Source organism: Loxodonta africana, chromosome 25 (genome assembly GCF_030014295.1).
Source record: "Loxodonta africana isolate mLoxAfr1 chromosome 25, mLoxAfr1.hap2, whole genome shotgun sequence".
Taxonomy (NCBI): domain Eukaryota; kingdom Metazoa; phylum Chordata; class Mammalia; order Proboscidea; family Elephantidae; genus Loxodonta; species Loxodonta africana.
In genome coordinates this window covers 59213714-59234295 of record NC_087366.1, presented here as the reverse complement: position 1 = coordinate 59234295, position 20582 = coordinate 59213714, and the positions used below count along the sequence as shown (strand labels likewise).

Sequence of the window (20582 nt, the reverse complement as noted above, 5' to 3'; positions counted from 1 at the left end):
ATTGACCTAGCCTAATGACCTGCAAGGGGCTTTGGTTATCTTCAGAGCTGCCAAAGTCAGATTAAAGAATGGACTTAGGAAGATCCACAGCAAAACCCTACGCTATGGAGCAACACAAGAATGGACAGAATGTCCATGCCCAGTGGGGAGAGGCACTGGAAAACTTTTCCAAACATATTTTGGAAGTGGAGGAGGGAAGTTAGAACACTTCTGCCCATCATCACCCACAAGCTGGACTGAATTATTGCCTCTATCCAATTCACCAAGCCAAAGCCCATTGCTGTTGAGTTGATTCCGACTCATAGCAACCCTATAGGACAGAGTAGAACTACCCCATAGGGTTTCCAAGGATCAGTTCGTGGATTTGAACTGCCGACCTTTTGGTTAGCAGCTGTAGCTCTTAACCACTCTGTCACCAGGCTCCAACGAGTTCAGACTGAGATTTCATAGTAACAATGCTCCGCCTTGGATTAGCGTGATATTTTTTCACTAAAAGATACCCCTTTCTACCTCATTTACTCAAAACTCATTTTTCTTTTCTTTTTTAATTAAAGCAACCAATACATAGTTTTGCCATTCTAGAACTAAAGGGCAATTCTTGAAATAATTCTATTCCTCCTGGATGCTTTTTCCTTGAAAACATTCCTGCGGCCGTAGTTTAGCAAACTGCATTATTCATTGCCTCTGTTTTCCTACAGTCGGTCCCTTTAGCCCTTAATCATTTGTCTTGATTTTCTCTGAACTTGTTCCAATTCTTCAAACTGTGTGTGAAGTTAAGGACACTGACCCTGGACCTCAGTTCTTTAAAAGAAAAAAAAACAAAAAACATTACATTCTTCACTGTTCTGGGAAATCATGCTTGGGTTCTTATCCAAGGTCATATTGCCAAGTTAGCGTTACCCTGTGTTGATGATATGGAGGCTAACAAGTCATGAGACATACACCCAGGGTTAGAGTCAAATGGCAGTTATCTGGACCACACATATTTTGAATATATGGTAATTGGGGCATGGGCTGGACTAGTATGCTCGTGCATTTTAATGACAGTTTTAGCAAGCAAATTAATGACAGAAACAAGTTATGGGGGACAGACATAAAGTACTTAAGGAAAATAAAACTTTCAAAAGTCTTTATAGTACACAAACATTGTTCCCATGCAAATGCTTCTTTGAATATTAATTAGTTTAAATAATAAAAATATATTCAATATTAATTTAAATTGTTACCTGTTTACTTGAAAACAGTATCCCTGTATATCCTTAAGTCCCTGGGTAGTAGGAATGGTTAAGCACTGGGCTCACGGAAAGATTGGCTGTTCAAACCCTCCCAGAGGCACCTCGGAAGTAAGGCCTGGCAATCTGCTCCTGAAGGGTCCCAGCCTTGAAAACCCTATGGAGCAATTCTACTCTGCACACACAGGGTCACTGTGAGGCAGAATTGACTCAGCAGCAACTAACAACAATAACCAAGTGTTAAATAACTTGCTAAATTATGAACAAAATTCTTCCCAATTAGTCTGCATTCATTAGTGAAGTAGATGTCACCTAATCTTTATAATTTAGAAGGGCCAAAGACAGATTATAATACTTGTCTGTGAAGCTCCCTGGGAAAATATGTATAAAATCCCCGACACAGAGTCGGCATTCAGAATTATGAATTCCTTTTTCTGTGCAATCTCATTTTATAAATCTGGACTGAAACTAGAACAGTCGATGGAGTTTTCTGAGCTGGTAGGGGGTGGACCAGGCCATCCAGGTCTCCCAACTCCTGGTCCAGCGTTCCTCCCACTGTAACCCGTCACCTCGGGTCCCAGGCATGACAGGAAGCCAAGCCACAGGAGTCACAGGGCTGCTCCCTTTTTTCCTTTAGTTGCTTCTTCCCTGTGAAGGGTGGCCTGGAACTCCTGTCTACTGGGCTGAAGGCAGGCAGAGAGCTGGATGGGTGAACAAGAGCAGGGGTGACTTTTAGGGCAACCACCTTAGTGGTGACAGCCATTTTCCCTCACCAACCAATAGTGGGACCCACTGGCCTGAGAATGGTAAACAGTCAGCTCTATGATGGGTGGAAAGGCTGAGGGAAGTGGCTTCTCATTGTTTTTCACAGCTTTGCTATGCCCTCCTTTGCTCTGTGACACATAAAAATTGTAGCTCAGTGAAAAATATCAAATGTTTTATATGCACTGCTGAAAAACCAGACCAGTCGCTGCTGACTCTGCCTTATGGTGACGCCGTGTGAGCAGAGTAGAGTCGTGCTTTATGGAGTTTTCAACGGCTGTGACGTTTCCGAAGCAGATCACCACGCCTGTCTTCTGAGGCACCTCTGGGTAGGTGTGAATCACCAACCTTTCCGTCAATAGTAGAGTGCTTAACCGTTCGTGCCATCCCGGGATGCCTTTATATCCACCACCACGTTTAAAAAATAAAGTAACACACTCAGAATTCTAGGATTACAAGAGACCCTTGAAGTAATGGCCTTTCTCCATAGATGGGAAGACTGGTTAGAATTTGATAGAGTTGAGCTCAATTAAAAAAAAGGAAAAAGGACGCCAAGTCTTTTAAAGTACTCTCTTGCGACAAGACAGAACTTTATTAAAGCATTATAAAGTATAATAGCTCCTTTAAAACTATAAATTCTTAGGTGATTCTAATCAGAGAAAATTTAGTTGGTGAAGTGCAGAAACACTTTTTAGTGTTTTATAATACATTTAACTATCAGCCAGCCAGCCAGCAGAGAATTGGTACTGTATGGAAGTAACAGAAAGCCTCTTGAGCTAAGTGTTCAAAAAAGGGACATTTATTATAAGACCAAGGGGTATCTCATGGACGAGACCTCCGAAAAGAACTGTTACCAGGGCAGAATGCTGAGAAGCCCAATATTGATCTGGACAGGCTGTTATTGCAGCTCCCTGCCTGCTAACATGAACATTTAAAAACTGGACAATTGAATGTCATTATGATTTTAGGTTTGCTTTATCTGAGTCTACGATGGATATTTAATAAATACTGGCTTAAGCACATCAGCTTTTACTTTTTTCCCTCTGTTAAGTATTTAATGATCTGTAAATAAGCACTTGAGAAAATGCTACCTAAAGGGACTCTGTGCTCTTTCACGACATGAAAAATCTTTGTGTAACAGAATGAGAAACCTTTGCATTTATCTTTTTGCTAATAAGATGTTTAGGCCCACGAAGTAAGTATTCTGTTCGTGGGAAGGCCAGTCCTGTGGAACGAGGGGTTATATTCTTCTGCAGAAAAGTGTTGCTTCCACTACCTTCCAAGTGATGGGTTCTGGTCTTGTTCAAAAGGAACACCAGGCAACTTTAAGCAGACCTCGAGGGCTGTAGGAAACCCAAAGGCTCTCTCTGCTCCACTGCTTCACTCCTTCACGTCATCTGCAGACTGACTTTCTCGCTTTCTAGTCCGATGATGCCTCCATTCAAAGGACCAGTCACACCAAAAAAACCCCAAACCAAACCCGTTGCCATCGAGTCTATTCCAACTCATAGCAACCCTATAGGACAGGGTAGAACTGTACCATAGAGTTTCCAAGGAGCGCTGGGTGGATTCAAACTGCGGACCTTTTGGTTAGCAGCCACAGCTCTTAACCACTACACCACCAAGGTTTCCAGTCTCACCAAGGCAGGAGTGAAATCTCCTAACCCTAATTCTAAATGCCCTGGAATTGTCTCAGGGAGAAGGTGAGAAGGTGGTGGCATGGAGAACATTCCATGAAATGAGATCTTGGGCAGGTGACCCCATAGGGTCTGCCTCAGAAGACTGGCTTGGGTACAGGCATACCTGATCTGGGTCTTCTGTGACAGTATTTCTCAACTGCATTCTCATTCTCAAGGGGCCGACCACATTCTCAGATGGGGCTGGGATCTGGGTCCTGCGTCTCAGGTCTTCGAGATCAACAACACATACAGGGGAGAGAACTATGGTAGGTTCCAAAGGCCTTGGTGGGCATGGCTGATGGTGCCTCAGTGAGTTGCAGTCAGCTAGTAAGAACTTATTCATTGAGTGTGGGCAGTGGAATTCTGTATTTTTATTGTTTATAGGTTTTTACTGAATGGATTTTAAAAAACATAATGTCATTTGGAGCCACAGCAGGAGTTTATTACGAAGGGTATGTCCATCAATGACTATGAAATCAGGAAGGTTGTTTAATAGGACTGCCTTTAAGACCTGTAAAGTGAAGTAAAAATGTGCTAAGCCTTCTCTCCAAGTCCCTCCCCTCCCCTTTCAGGCAGAAGAATAAACAAAGAGTGATTTGTCCTCATTAGAAACAGGAAAAGAAAAGGAACTAAAACTTAAACACTGTACTAGGGTATTTGATGTGAATTATTTCATTTAACTGTGAAACAGACAAACAAAAAAACAAAACCCATTGCCGTCGAGTCAATTGCGACTCATAGCAACCCTATAGGACACAGTAGAACTGCCCCATAGTTTCCAAGGAATGCCTGGTGGATTTGAACTGCCGACCTTTTGGTTAGCAGCCTGAGCTCTTAACCACTATGCTACCGGGATTTCTATTACATTCCTAACTTGAGAAAAGTTCCCTGAATCTAGTGAGATTAGCCTACAATCACACAGAAGGTAAACGTTATGGCTGGGCATTGAACCCAGCCTGCAGTCACTTCAAAGCCTGTGCCTTTTCTGTCTTCTATCAAGACTGTCAGCAGCAGTTACCGGTAAAACGAATGCTGCGTTTCTGGTCAAAACCCTCATTCCTGAAGAAGCAGCTCCAAACCACCCACCCACACTTCCTTCCTTGACATTCCTATAGAGTTTTTTTTCTCTGCACCATTCATTTGACACATTGATATATATATATATATATATATATATATATATATATGTATATGTATATATATCATATATACATATATGTATTTTTTCCCCACAGTTTAACGTTTTGAGATTGGGATGGATCTCACAATAGGTGATGGATGGCAGTTCAATTAGTAGTTTTTTGTTTCTTTCCTAATGGTGCATAAGATTAGGTGCATTTTAACGCTGACAGCATGTTAGATTCAATGAAACATGCTATAGACTGCTTCATCCTGCTGACAGCGTGTCCTACTGAGACTGCATGGCAGAAATGGTGTTCCCCACAGCCAAGTGCTCCCCTACATTCTGCAGCCTCGGGTTTGGCTGGCCCGTGTGACTAGTAATGGCCAATGGTCATACGTCACCCCCGGGCCAAGGCAGTGAAGTGCTGGTGTGCCTCCTGGGTCCCTCTGTCCCTGCCACAGCAAACTGGAGAGTCAATAGGTATTAAACACTCCCTGATTTAACAGGTTTGCAGTAATATATACTTACCTGACAAGCGGACCGTGAAGCCTCCTTCTGCTGGGCTCCTACTAAGCAACGACTCATTCATTACTTTACACACATGACATTTTAAGTAGTAGTCCCGGGGTGCTGCACCCCTTGCTCCTTTCATTATCTACGTGCTCAGTTGAACTTCCACAGGCAAATTCCTTTGTAATAGCGGGCCTGGAGATGGGGGAGAAACAACCTTAGAAAGAGGAACACCAGGAAGAGCGTTTGATTTCTGGTGTCCAAATGTTTGCTGAGATTTCCGAAGTGGCCGAGAATGTGAGAGCTTGGAAACGTAAGTCTGCTCCCCTAAGCTGGAAACATCTTGGCCTGGGCCCGGATTCCACTGGCTTCTTGAAAAGGCTTCAGGGCCGACTGATCCCAAGTCAAGGGAACTCTGGTTTCCCTGGGCATTCTGAATGTACTGTCTCAGGAAAACCCTGTTTGTAAAAATACCTTATGACACCTCCCTGAATTTTCTAGATGGGAAAAAGTGAAGCAAAAGACTTTGCTTTCATGTAATCAGATTCTCTGGAATTTAATCCTATATCCTATTTATGACTGAGCTAGCCATTCAAAATTAAAATGAACCTTTCATCCATGTGTATTGTATCATAAATGGGCATTTATCAGGATTACACGATTTTGCAATCCATCTGAATACGGAACTGGAATTTGTTTTCCTTCCGTTTCACTATGTAATTACCACGCAACAATAACAAAAGTGACACGTTTGAAGAACAGATAAAATGCTGTAAATTGGCCAGTAATGGTGATATTTCCTCATCTTCTGAAAAACCCATTTATTCTCTCTCTCAACAAATCAAGGCATTGTCAGCCCACACTCATCTTGTGGCCAGAGGGGCTCCACCAATTTCTGGATGGAAGTGAGTCCTGGAATGCAGATGAGGCCGGCTAACGAAAGCTTTCAGCGCAGGCAGCTGGTCTTTGCTTGCCTCAATTTCTAAATCATCCATAATGGGGCCAAGACCTCCCAAGCACTAAAAAGAGCGAGCTGACATGCTGGACAAACTGTTAATTTTTTCCTGAAGAAGCTGCTACATTGCGCATCTGTCACTGCAGTGCAGACGATTACTCACTGAGCCAGGGGAAACCTGCTGCTGGTTTCTGGCTGAGCTGCTGAGGCACCTAATGGAGAAACACAATGGTGTGCGACTCAAAGCAGGCCGCCTTCTAGGGTGACCAGCAATTGTCTCCTCATTTGGGAAAGTCATCCGGGAATATTAAAACATGTGTGAAGTACACTAAGATTTGTTTAAAAAAAAAAAAAAAAGGAAGAGGAATTAGAAGTGCTACAGTCTACAATAAAAGGATAGGTGTGTAAAGACGTGAGAGGGTCAAGCAGCAGGTCTTACAGATTACGGCCGCTGCACTTATGGCAAGGAGCCCTGGATGCGCAGTGGTTAAGAACTCGGCTGCTAACTGAAAGGTCGGCAGTTCGGAACCCATCAGCCACTCAGTCGGAGAGAGATGTGTTAATCTGCTTTCGTAAAGATTCCAGCCTTGAAAACTCTATGGGGCAGCTCTACTCTGTCCTGTAGGGTCGCTATGAGTCAGAATCAACTCTACCGCGGTGGGTTTGCTTTGGTTAGGATACTTACTGCTGAGAACCTGCAGATACTACATGGTATTATAAATTCTGTAATTTTGCACTTTAAATCTCAGACCTTTACTGTGTGCTCACAAGCACTTCACATCCAGTACTTATTTTGTGAAAATCTGCTTACACATAAGGTGGATTACCTGTATTGTTTACATAATGAATTAGGGCATTCCATGAAGGATTTTAGGATCCCAGGTTAACCACAGTCATCTAACAGAAAAACCTTAATTTTTTTCCTAAATTTATATGCTCATTATCTCTATGAAATCCTCATATTTGAAGACATTTATCTCACTGAAGAATTTGTTTGGAAAGCATATATTACGTTAAGTGTGGCAGTAAACTATTTCTCATTCTTGCTGCTTTTTAAAAAACACTCTTTTCTGAAAGAAATTAAAATTTCTTAGAAATTTAATAGGAAGCATGAAAATGGGCAAAGCAGTTTTGGGCATTTTCTTTTTTACTTGGGATATTATCATAGTATCATAACCTACCAAGTGCCTAGATGAGAAATCAAATATTATACACCAACTCTGAAAATTCTAGCGGTTTCCTTTTAAAACTAAAGCCAAACCAAACCAACAACAAAAAAGCTTAAGACAAAAACAGTCTACAACTGCCAGTTGTCTTCATCCTTGAAAAATTTAAGGTGTGAACAGAAGACAACCGACAGTATAGCAGGAGTGAGCTTGGTGAATCTGGGAGTGATTTACACTGTCTGACAATTCAAAGACAGAAGACAACTCTAACGTACAGATAAAACTAAAAGTGGCCATAGTAGATCATACTCCTGGCAGCTAATGGCACCGACTCACTGGAGACAAATCTGGGTCTACTTAAAACGTCAGCTGTGTAAAGTAATGAGTCTCTGCTTAGTAGGAACCCAGCAGAAGGAGCCTTCATGGTCCAGTTGTCAGTGGAGTATATATTACTGCAAGCCTGTTACATAAATGAGTATTTAATACCTGTTGGATTAAAAAAAAATCAAAAAAACAAAAAACCTGCTTACTCTAACAACTACACTCAATTTTTAGGTAGAATGGATAAAATTTAATCAACATAGCCAAAGGTTTCTTACAGCAAAGAGAACCCAACATTTTAAGGAGCATTACAAACTATTTAAAAGAAAAACCAAGCAGATTTAGGAGAGCTACAACTTTCCAGAAGGAAGTGCAGCGTTTGGTGGTACACGACTCGGCTAACTTAAGTGGTCGGAGAGAGAACGTGTCCCTTGCTACGATAGAATCAAAAGCCTTGAGTGGAAAGAGACCTTGTCAGTTGGTCTAGGCCAGCTTCAGAGAAAACAAACAAAAATATGACAATGTAGTAGAACAGGTTACAAGCAGCTTGGAATACATTTGTGAATCAAATATATTTACCAATTTTTTTCTCCAAATTTTTGATTTTGAAAATACTAAAATTTTCCAGGGCTTAGAGATAACGCGAATTGAAATGAACTCTTAAGTGTAAATGTCAATGGATAGTAGTTTTTTTTTAATACTATTCAGCTTTATTTTTCATCAGTTTAAGGTAAGAGGGAAAGATTTAAAACACGGTGACTGCATGAAAGTAATATTCTTAAACGTTGTTTTATTCTTTCATTCTTTGTTGTGCTATTAATACAGCTTTCCACTAGAAGGAAACAAAACAAAACAAAAACTGAAAACAAATCCCAAATATTCTTTGCTAAGCAATTTCACTATACAAGGCCAATTTAGATTGCTTCTTGAGAAAGACAAAATACCGGAGGAAATGATTTTAAAAAGCTTGTCAACAGTGATTTTTCTCTTACATGAAATATCTGCTCAAAATGAAAATGTACTGAAGAAGAGCAATTGTCAGTCCAATTAATTATGACGCCAATCCACAACGTTAAAACACACATATTAAGAAGAGGCAGTATTTTGCAATCGCATTGCACTGTGCATTGCATACATACGTGCACCGTAAACACACCTATACGTATACATCATGCGTATCCTGAACCCTACTGTCTTAACTTCAGTTGTTTGATTACCACAGTATGAGTTACACAATCTATGAATTCAAATGCTGAGATCAATTAATTGGGAGATTTTAGTTAGCAATGGATTTTCTTCTAAGGGGTGCCTTGTAATTTAAGAGTAAAAGCAAAGACATTTGAGGGGAATGTCATCTTAAAAGCTGTATTTGGGGGAGAAGAAAGGAAATGGCCCCAGTACACAGTCTGATTAGTATCAAGTATAAGAAGTCTATCAAGGAAAAAAGACCAATGGCCAACACACTCATGCTCCACCTCTCTCAGCTACTGCCGGGGTGGGGCGGGGGGGGGGGGAGGGCAGTGCGTAATCTAGAAAGTAAGGGAAGATACCTCTGTACTCCCTGAAATTTCTTTATGGTGCTTCTTGGCACAGCCCACTAATCTGGTAAGAGGCTTTAGACACTGAAGAACAGAAGACTGGCTTTACGAGGGATTGAGAATATCTTGCCACCTTTCCTAGGGGATACAAATGATTCATACTAAATCAGGAATTCCTTTGGCAGCTTCAGGTTCTTTGGGAGCGGTAACTGGCAAAAATTAACTGTACTCAAATAAATTAGTGGGATTCACATCTTAAAAGACAATACTTGGTTTACATTAAAAAGTCCACATTTTGATTTTGAGTGTTCATTTCTCCATTTCAGTTCAGCTACAACCAGAATATCAGGTGTGCGCTGAATTTTCTTAAGGACTGAAGGCTGAAGGGAGGTATGTGCCTCTGTTGTGTGTCTGTGTGAGGTGTGGGTGAAGCTTGGGATAATGCTGCTTCTCCACTCTGAATGGTGATTCCCACAGTCTGTATAGTGAGTGAAAAACTCCAGTAGAACAATAAATATTTAAGCCCTCTGTGAGCAACATGAAGGCCTCTAAAAATGTGAAGATGGATTTTCTGGGGGGCCACAGGAAAACTAAGTGAACATCTTCAAGGGGTTGCTTCAGAAAACTTGCACCTGTCCAGAAGGGCAGCAATGGGAAGTGTTCCTAAAGGCTGCAATACTTCATTCAGGAGTTCCTCCACAGCAGTGGGGTATAGTTTTATGTGCACTGCTCTGCTTGACTAGGGTTCTTACACCCATTGGAACACGATGGAGTGAAAAAGAACAGCCAGGTTATCAGCAGTTAGGGACCAAAGTCCTCAGAGTAACCTCATGGTTTGTTGTCAGTGGCTCAGAATTTAGATTTTCAAAATTCTAGGATTTTAGAAGTTGTTTAGGCAATGGAATTAAAACAAAATCTTCTGACTAGATCCTAGAACACTCTACACTACCACATAGACGTTCAAAAGCAATCTCCTCCATCTTTTCCATCCCTACACAACCCAGATGTAAAAACACATTTTTTAAAAATAGCAATTCTAGTAACAAACTTGTAGAAAGTAATCATACAACAGTTGCTTTGTCCAGCAAAAATATTTCAAGACAGCAACTCACCTGGGAGTCTATAGTTCCCTGATCAACCTGTCCTTTCAGCACATTAGCCCTAGGAAAGAAGAGAATTGTTTAAAGAAATGGGTGCACTTGGCAAACCACCAAGGCCTGACTCTTCCTACTTGGCAATATTCTGTGTAGAGCAGACCTGGGAGAGGTCAGCTACATACACAACCCTTCCTCCCTTTTAAAACTCTTTTGCGGATTTACAAATTCTAATAACCTATTAGAGAAAGGCTGTTGTACATAGGGTTGCTATGACGGGGAACTGACGGGGAGCTGACTGGACGGCACCCAAAAGCAATGACATTAGAAAGGCGATCCATGTGTGTTATACACTGCCCTGCCTTTATGCAATCAATAAAGGTCTATTATAATTATTGTCAGTCCTTAATAACGAAGATGATGACCAACATATGGTAAACTAGGAGAAATTTAGAATCTCCGACACTGTGATTCTGAAATAACTCAGTACTCGGCACGTGATAAAACCGACTTGTTTTGCTTAGTTTTAAAGTAATGGCTTAGCTCTTAGCTGTGGCCGTCGGTACCATTCACTTCTCTTGTTCACTTTGTAAATGGGTTGGGCTACTGCCAGAAATTTCTGAATTCTTGGGAGAGCCACTTAAATCTTCAAAAAAAAAAATATATATATATATATATGGATTCAATACTCTCACAATTTAGTTCAATGATGAAAATTTAAAATCCGTTTATGCCGATCTTAAAAAAATATCAACCTTTGGGAAGAATAGAGGTAGGCATCAGTCTGAATTAACAGAACTTACAGTTCAGTCCTGGTGAATTTAAAAAATACATTTTTTCTTTCAATGATTATTTCATGTTCTAAATGAGGTAAAATTTATAAAATCTGCATTAAAGTGATGTCGAGGGCACTCTGGTGATAATAACAATGAGGTTTATTTTGTCAAAATAAAAACATCCAAGGGAAATATCACTTGCTGTTTATCATCTGTGAACTTCAGACTACACTGCCCAAAGATAGAAAATCAATGGGTATCACCCCATTAGAGAATCTTCATGACAAACCCACATGTCGTGAAAGAATATGACACTGGCAAGCCTGCTGGACACCGATTTGCGTGGGACTTCACTGAGGTGGTGACAGGTTTCCTGGACTACAGCAGACAGGGGTGACAGGAAGCCCTTCGCTTTCTGACTGACCCCATTTTAGAAACCTGCGGCACGCTCACACTCGCCTGGGCATCACACACATACACGAATCAAGCAAAAGCATCACAAGTCGTTGACTTCTGAGAGCTAAATAAATAAAAGGGCTGTTCTTTATAGCTAGACACGGCGTAAACTGCGGACGAAGTGTAAAGGGTACAGGTGTTGACTTTAGCACCATGACTGTGATGAAGGCCCACTTCTATCACGGCGGCAGGACTGTGTGCACACAGGAAGCTAGAGGGATGAGTCTGAGGCGTGGGGATTTCTGCTCCAACACCAGAAGCTATGTTGTCATTTATGAACAACGGGATATAGTGAATGAAAACCATAAAATGTTTCTTCTTTCTCTTCTTCTTAGGTAGGTTTTCCTGAACTGGGGGTAGCAGCTGCAGTAGAGCTTTTCGGCAGAGGAAATCCAAGTCCTAATCCTTTTGGCCGCTGCATGGCTTGAATTGGCTCAGAGATCCCCTTGCCATCTCGTCCCAGGCCTGACCCAGGTGTCCAGCCCATACTCTGAAGCATTCGGTTTCCAATGTTGTTTTCTAGGATGGGCTGAGCGCTTTCACCTACAAATCCTGAAATAATAATAGGACAACACACATTAGTACTGACACAGGTTAAGGTCTTCTCTGGCTAAATACACCATGTTCTCCTCTGTTTTTCAACAAGGTACCAGACGGGGTTGTGTATCCATCCTTGGATAAGTAACTTGTTGAACTGGAAGAAAAAATGTGAAGAAAGACTTTGGTGGGAGTTTCAGTTTTAACACTTAGTAACTGTTATTTAACCTCTTTGAGCCTTTGTTTTCTCGCCTGTAAAACTGGCATAGTACAATGTACACTGCTTGTTTCACAGAACATTGTAAGATCCTGTCATGATTTTACTTATAAGATCAAGTTCAGTAAACCATAAAGTACTCTGCAAATGGGCTTATCCTCATTATCAAGTTAGCCTCATGGATAATATTGAAAATCACCAACTTAGCACCATAATATCACGTTATTTGCCCAGGGCTGTGACATTCACAAAACCACAACCAAACTAAAACAAAATCCAACAAAAAGCAGAGTTGATGGCATCCTTAATTCTTAGGAATTTACATTTTTATAATCCTCTTCTTGTTATTTATTATTCAATCTGTAACTCACACATCCTTTAATTCTCTTCCTTTCTCCTTCCATTTCCATGTTTAATGACTAGAAACAGGCGTGGAGGGGGAAAGTGTGTGTGTGTGTGTGTGCGTGTAGACAGAGAGTCCCTGGCTGGCACAAACAGGCGCTCAGCTACTAACCAAAAGGCTGGCAGTCTGAATCTACCCAGAAGCACCTCTGAAGAAAGGCCTGGCAATCTACTTCTGAAAGGTCACAGACGTTGAGAACACTGTGAAGCACTCTGACACACATGGGGTCATCATGAGTCAAAGCTGACTCAACGGCACCTGAGTTTTGTTTTATATGAACGTAATATACACAGGTTTAAATATAGATATATACATATGCATATAGATAGACAGGTATTATATGGACTATACATTTTCTTCCTTTTTTCCTTATTTCTTCTTGTTCTTCCTTCCTCCTGACCTCCCTCCCTCCCTCCAGCCTACCTTAGTCCCTAATTTTAGACAAGGAGACTGGCTAGCCTTTAACAGAAGGTTTAGAAATAGCTGTTGCTTCCCTATTTTCTTAGCAAAGACAATTGAGAGATACATCTATTTTATGCATTTTCTATTGGATGGTTTTTTTTTAAAAAAAAAAATTTTAATTTTCTTCTAAGTCCTTGTGGAGAAAGTTGAGCGTATGTGTCGTATAGTTGATTCTATGGAAAGCCTAGAAGTACTACATATCTAAAGTCAAGGAGTCGAGCAATTAACAAATGTCATACAAGTACAAAAATCACAAGAACCTGAGATCCTTCCCTCAATTGCAGGTTCGGGCGTGGTCTGCCTGCCCAGCTGGGGCATGGGTTGGCTCTCCTTGACTGGTCCATTCTGCCATCCTTAGCAGCAGCTGTTAGATTATGGTTTACGGTAAAGGAATACAGCACAACTAGAGTTAGCCAGATACAAGCAAGCAGAACTCTCAGTTACTATGGCATTTCTTATGGTTGCCCCATCCCTTACAGAAGGAAGTGATCATCAGACATCCTTGCACTGGAGACCGAGGAGGGAAAAAAGGGAGAGGGGTTATCTTAAAATCATCTCTGTTGAGGTGGAACATTTCCAGCCCCATCTCCTATGTCAGGGTTTATGTCACAAACGTGACAGGGATGTAGAGGTTGGCACCATTTCCTCTCCAGGCCTCCAGGGATAAAGACTTGGCTTTTCAAATATCTGCATGATGCTTGTTGTACACCAGCAGTCCTGGGTCCAGCAAATTTCTGCTCTGAAATGTGGACAGTGTTGGGATTCCGAGATAGGGGTTAAATGGGCAGCTGTGGACAAGACCACCTGCTACTCTTAAAGGCCTGTGAGTCAGATTTTTGGGTAGCACTAACCCACCCCAACTCTTTTCTATCACTATTGTAGTTTTCTTCTCTGACCTAGGATCTGACACCTTTTAGCCCCTCCTCCACCAAAAAAAAAAAAAAAAGGTTGGGCCCCTCTGTCCTCCTCCTCTAGGAATTACGCTCAGGATGGTGATAACGGCCACAGAAGGAGCCTTGGGCATCAGTAACAGTAACACAAATATTACCTGAGCGCTTCTGGAGTACTTCAGTATATTCTATTTCATGGCCTGAATTCTGGTTAAACAAATGGCCAATTTATTATTGCTCTTAAACTGTACATATACGTTTTTCATATATTCTTCGGTATATGTACTTCATAGCAAAAAATGAAATAAAAGAAGAAACGTCAGTGTTGTACCAATGGCATATCTTGCCTGGGACAGCAAGTGGGTGGTTCCCCAGGGTTCTGACCTGGAGAAGAAGGAAAACTGGAAAAGGCTAGAGACGAGCTTTAATAACTGAAACTCTTATTTACTACCGAGTAATCATCAATGGTTTTTCAAAACCATCAATGATATTCTCAGTCTCTGGTGATTTTTAGGACTGAGAATAAAATGCATGGTTACCATCTGTTACGTCTACTATTAATACCAGGACAACTGTTACGACAGTGATGAGTGGGTTTGGGACTTAACAAGCTGGTTCTGGGCTCACGGAAAGAAGCACCTTAACATGCGAGAAGAAAAACAAAGAAGCAAATAAAAAACCTTCAGTCACCAACAGCTTGAATGGAAATATCTGACGCCACAGAAAAAGTCCTGACTAACATTACTTACTGTTTGACCGAGGCAAAAGGAATATACGAAGATCGTAAATTTCTAATTAGAAAACGTGTTAAAATCTAAATAGATCGCCTGAACCTCCTAACTATAAGCTAGAAGGTTCAGGTGATATATTTGTATTTTATGCATATACATAAGAAAATAAATTGAAAACATGGACCTCTTAGTTACAAAGACCAAGAGAAGCCTTTTGTCAAAAATCTCACTTAATAACCAAAAAAGCGATTAAGTTTTTATTTTGAAATTATAATTATGGTGGTATGTAATTTTATTCTGAACAGCTGCGGATCAAGTCCATCAGGTAAAACAGGGTGCTGGCGTTTTGTCCCACACCCCGGATTTTTTAGTGACTGCCATGAATTCATAATTCCATCTGTAAGCTAAAATAAGATCAGAGGTCTAACGCTGCTCCAGGCTACACACCTGTTCAGTCATATTTTTGATATAACAGCTTGCAAAAAGTTCAGGTTTAAAATTTGTTTAATATTTAAGAAAAAAATAGGAGGCCAATGCAAAACATACCTAAGCCTGCTAAACTGTGGTCAAGTCTCAATCCTCAAGTGCAGAAACATGATTGCTGACTTACAATCAGTTTTATATTTCAGGCGTGGGCTGGCTACCCTCCTCGCATGCTTGTGTTTGTATACAGGGGGAAAGAATCCACTCTCTCTTTTTTTTAAAATGCTGGTTTCATTTCTCTTTCTAATAAAAATGAGATAAATCATTATCTTGCACTCAGAAAGGGGGAAAAAAGAACATCTAATTCCTCAAATGCTAAATCTTTTCACACACACACACAGGCCCCTGGAAAAACAACAGCCTTTCTATACAGTCTTAAAAAAGAAAGAATACCAGCTACTTCGCTTTTCATGGAAAATGACTCTCCTGTGAGATCTACTGCTGGTCCCCCATCGTCCTTTACGAGATGAAGACGGGTGAGCCAACAGCTCAATCCAGCCCAGTCTGCCACAACCCTTATTTCCTTTTCTTTTGCTCCTCTCAGTGCTGAATCCTATACGTCCTTTCCTAGAAGGCCCCTTGTGCTCCGGCAGTTTTAGCCACACACAGCCCTCCGAGGCTTCCGCGTGCCCCCCCTGCAGCCCCCTAAGTTGGACCTCTTCTATTTATTACAGGGGAGTCGATTCTTTTCTCGCAAACCTTCCAAAGACCATTGCGGATGGTGATTCACTTGCGTAATTGGTTCAAGAGATGAAAATCCTGTGTCGGCCTCTCTTAGCCGCTAATCTATCCAGCTGACTGCAAGCCTAATGGGCAGCTTGTGTAGTAATTTGGCTCCTAAAGTGCTGTATTGATGTCGGATAAACAGCCAGCGGAAGGGGCCACTGGCAGGGGAGCGATGCGTGCAGCTTCCCGAGGACAGCCAGTGTGCTCCGCCTCTGCCCTGCCCTGTATTCAGAAGACATTTACTGGTTCGCACTTGCTCTTTCTACCCATCCTTTTTCCTCCCATTTCTTTACTAGCCAGCTGAGGGGCAAGGCTATTGTTACCATTATTAATAGCAATCCTACTAATACCGTGACATGGATTTTTGATTACTGTTAAAAACGCAAGGAACAGCATAAAGCACGGTTTGCGAATGTGAGAAAGTGGTAGGTGTTACAACTCCTTGTCAAATGTTTTAATTATTTCATTTTTTTTTAATATGGCAAAACCTCACCAATTCAGACGACTGCATATTAATCGGCAATATCACAGTCATTTTCAGGTGAGTTTTGTTAAACAAAATCAGTCCAAATAGTTTATTGCTTAATAATAGGAGGCACTTATGTTTTCAATAATGGGAATTTAATGTAAAACCAGTTTCTTTTTTCCTCCTTATGTGATAAGGAGGATACAAGATCCGATCCATTATTGCCGTGGCTGTAGAGGGAGTGTTCTCAAGAACCCATGTTTTAGTTATATGAAAATATATTTCTTATACAATTATCATGCATTAAAGATTGAGTTTTTTTCTTTCTTTCTTTCTTTTAAAGGCTTACAATAAAACTGTACTGATTCCCAAGGCATACCGGGATGTTTATTTGCTATAATGAAGTCAGGGCCATTTACGGTGTGCCTACTAGGTACTGGGCGTGTGGTCCATGGTAGGCACATGGCTTTCATTATCCACGAGGCATGCGGCGTTCATTATCTCTACTCCTCTTGACAACCATGCAAGGCAGGATTGCAATGGTCCTCACAGAGGTGAACTAACTGGACCCATGGTCGAGATGAAGGAACTTGACCACATAGTGGTTAATCCTATTCCAGAAGCTTGTGCACTTTCCATGACCTGTACTGCTTCCCCTGAGGATGAGAGGTAAATAACCATTTGGAGACAATGACATTTCAAACTAGTTTTTAAAAACAATTTACAACGTTGAGTTATAATGTTAAGTTCTCTCAATGTATATAAACAATAAACAGCATATATACACCACCACCCACGGATAGCTAGAAATAGAATGATGTCTGCAGGCCTTAGAGGTTACAAATGCTTCCATATCCATCATTTATTCTGATCTTCATTATCAACCTGAAAGGCAGGTATTATTGTCCCATTTTATAGATGAAACTAAGGTTTGGAGAAGTTAAATCCATCTGCCAAAGTCGACTAGCTAGAAAATATCTCAGTTACAACTTGAACTTAGGACATTTGAGTACAAATGTTTATCTTTTCCACTGATTGAACACTGAACTTAAAATACTGTATCACCAATATTTCATATTACGTCAGGTCTTCTGCCACATTTTAGGAAATAACTGGGGTTTTATCCTATGCACAGATTTCAAACTCCTGGAAATCCCACTGGTCTAAACTAGCATAGCAATTCTGGTTGGAGTGTTCCAATTCTCAAAATTCATCCTGTTTGTTATATAAATCCAGCAACTTTAGGTTTCTTGGGCTGGCATTTACATTATACCTTATATTTTAGTTCTATTTATTATAAATATATAGTGGATTCTGTTCTTTTCTGTATTATCAATTTTAACTAATACCCTTACTTTATTTACATTTATTGTGATTACTGTCACGTATGGATTCATTTTTACTATCTAATGCTACTTATCTTGCTTTTTCTATGTGTTTTTGTTTCCTCCTTCCCGGAGTGCTGACTTACTTATTACACCAGCTTGGAAGTTACACGTTTCTGTTCTTTTAGTGACTACTTTTAATGCTAACATGCACATCTGACACACCAAAGTCTAATCAGTGTCACTACTCTCCACTTAAGAAAAAAAAAGTACCTTTGGGTTATGGATTGAATTGTGTCCCCCCAAAATGTGTGTCAACTTGGCTAGGCCATAATTCCCAGTATTGTGTGGTTGTCCACCATTTTGTGATCTGACGTAATTATCCTCTGTGTTGTAAATCCTAACCTCTATGATGTTAGTGAGGCAGGATTAGAGGTAGTTATGTTAATGAGGCGCGACATAATCTACAGCATTACTTTGTATCTTGAGTTAATCTCTTTTGAGATGTAAAACAGAGAAGCAAGCAGAGAGGAGAGGGACCTCATGTCACCAAGAAAGCAGCACTGGGAGCAGAGCATGTCCTTTGGACCTAGAATCCCTGAGCTGAGAAGCTCCTAGGCCAGGGAAAGATTGATGACAAAGACCTTTCCGCAGAACCGACAGAGGAAGAAAGCCTTCCCCAGGAGCTGGCATCCGGAATTCTGACTTCTAGTCTCCTAGACCGTGCGAGAATAAATTTTTGTTTGTTGAAGTCAACCACTTGGGGTATTTCTGTTATAGCAGCAATAGGTAATAAGACACTTTGAAATGTTTGTACTTACCATTCCCTACCATTTTACTTTTACTCAAACATCTTCCTGGTCATTGTCACCATCATTATTACCACTTGCTAGGTATACCAGTGAGCTTTATGCACATGTTTAATAATTTCTTTGCTCACCATTCGTTCTTGATTTTCGTTTATCTTTAGATTCAGTTTTCCTCTACATGTAGTAAAAAATTTAGTAATTACCTATTAGTGTTAATTTTCTCGATGTTTACCTGAAATTGTCTTTATTTCATCCTCATTCTCGGATAATAGTTAGGGTGGATATACAATTCTAGGTTGATTCAGTTATTTTATCTCAATACTCTGAAAACAGTATCCTCTTACCTTCTTAATTGTCCTGCTGTTGTTGGTAAGTTTGCTGCCATTGTAATTTAATTCTTTTGTAGGTTATATCTTTTTTCCTTGGTTTCTCGTTTGTCTTTTGTGTTCTGAAGTTTTATTACAATGTGTGTATTGTTGTTGTTAGTTGCCATCAAGTCAATTCCAACTCACATCGACTCCACGTGTACAGAGTAGAACTGCTCCACAGGGTTGTCAAAGCTGTGCCCTCAAAAGCAGATCGCCAGGCCTGTCTTCTGAGGCACCTCTGGATGCGTCTGTACCGCCAACATTTCGGCTAGTAGTTGAGGACTTAACCCTTTGTGCCACCCTGGGACGCCACGATGTGTGTAGGCATGGTTTTATATTTAATATTTCCTAGTAAGTGTTTGGAAACCCTGGTGACATAGTGGTTCAGAGCTACAGCTGCTAACCGAAAGACTGGCAGTTCAAATCCACCAGGCGCTCCTTGAAAACTCTATGGGGCAGTTCTACTCTGTCCTATAGGGTCGCTATGAGTCGGAATCGACTCGATGGCAGTGGGTAGTGGGTAATAATGGTTTGTGCATTTTGTATATCAAGACTCATGTTTTTCTTCATTTATAAAAATTCTCGGTCATACCTTCTTGAATATAAACCCCCCCCCCCCAAAAAAAAAACCTGTTGCCATTGAGTGGATCTCGTCTCATAGCAATCCTATAGGACAGAGTAGAACTGCCCCATAGAGTTTCCAAGGAGCGCCTGGTGGATTCAAACTGCCAACCTTTTGGCTAGCAGCCGTAGCACTTAACCACTATGCTACCAGGGTTTCCTTCTTGAATTCGGTGCCCCTTAATTTCTCCACTCCTCTTTCTGAAAGTTCTATGAGACATATGCTGAACTTCATCCTTCTGCAAGTCCCCCAGTCTTTTATAGCTTCCATGCCTCTGTGCTGTGTTTTGGGTAGTTTATTCGTATCTCTTTCGCAGTTTGCTCTCTTTTCAGCTGTATCTGATCTTCTGTTTATGCCATCTGGTGATTTTTTCATAACCAAGAAAATAATCTCAAATTTCTCCTTGGTTCTTTAGTACATCTGCCTTTTCTTTTCCCCCTTTGTTTTAGGATCTGCTATGTTTATAGTTAATTTTTTAGTTTTAGTCTGTAAGCTCCTCTTCAGTAGGGATTTATCTGTGGTGATTCTTCAAGGCCTAGGGCGAAGGCACATACCTCTAGAGTGGTTTCACATTGGCTTCAGAGAGCAGTGTGTATGTTCATTTTTTGGCTTTGTGTCATTTCCAACTAGAAGCCCATGTGAGGGTATTAATGGTCATAAATCTTGGTTATAAATCTTCAGAGAGTTTCCTACCGGATGCCCAGGCAGAAACAAGGTTCTTTGTTTTCCTCTGTGCCTGCTGGTAGACTTTGTTCCTAGTCTACCCTTTTCCAGCAACAGAGCTCTTTGGGTTCTGACTTAATAAGGAGCCGACATCCAGCTCCTACACTTGGCTCCCTTCCCCGTGGTGGTGCTAACAAACGTTTCTGAGACTGGCAGAACTGTGGGTGGAGTGAGGGGGCTGTTCAGGACCCCTTTTGGTCCTCGAAAT

The 20582-nt window shown here is 41.0% G+C and overlaps 1 protein-coding gene across 3 annotated transcripts in view; it reads right to left on the bottom strand.

Moving 5' to 3' along the window:
* Nucleotides 1-8128: 8128 nt before the first annotated feature.
* The window catches only part of GPATCH2 (G-patch domain containing 2), a 200365-nt gene continuing 187911 nt past the window's right edge, over nucleotides 8129-20582 (bottom strand). Inside the window, exon 11 of one of the 3 annotated variants that reach the window (XM_023538696.2) lies at nucleotides 8129-12164. In XM_023538696.2, the coding sequence (XP_023394464.1) occupies nucleotides 11944-12164 (221 nt within the window). In that variant the 3' untranslated portion in view covers nucleotides 8129-11943. The remainder of the gene's footprint in view (nucleotides 12165-20582) is intronic. The other 2 variants (XM_010599412.3, XM_023538697.2) reach the window with 2 other exon arrangements.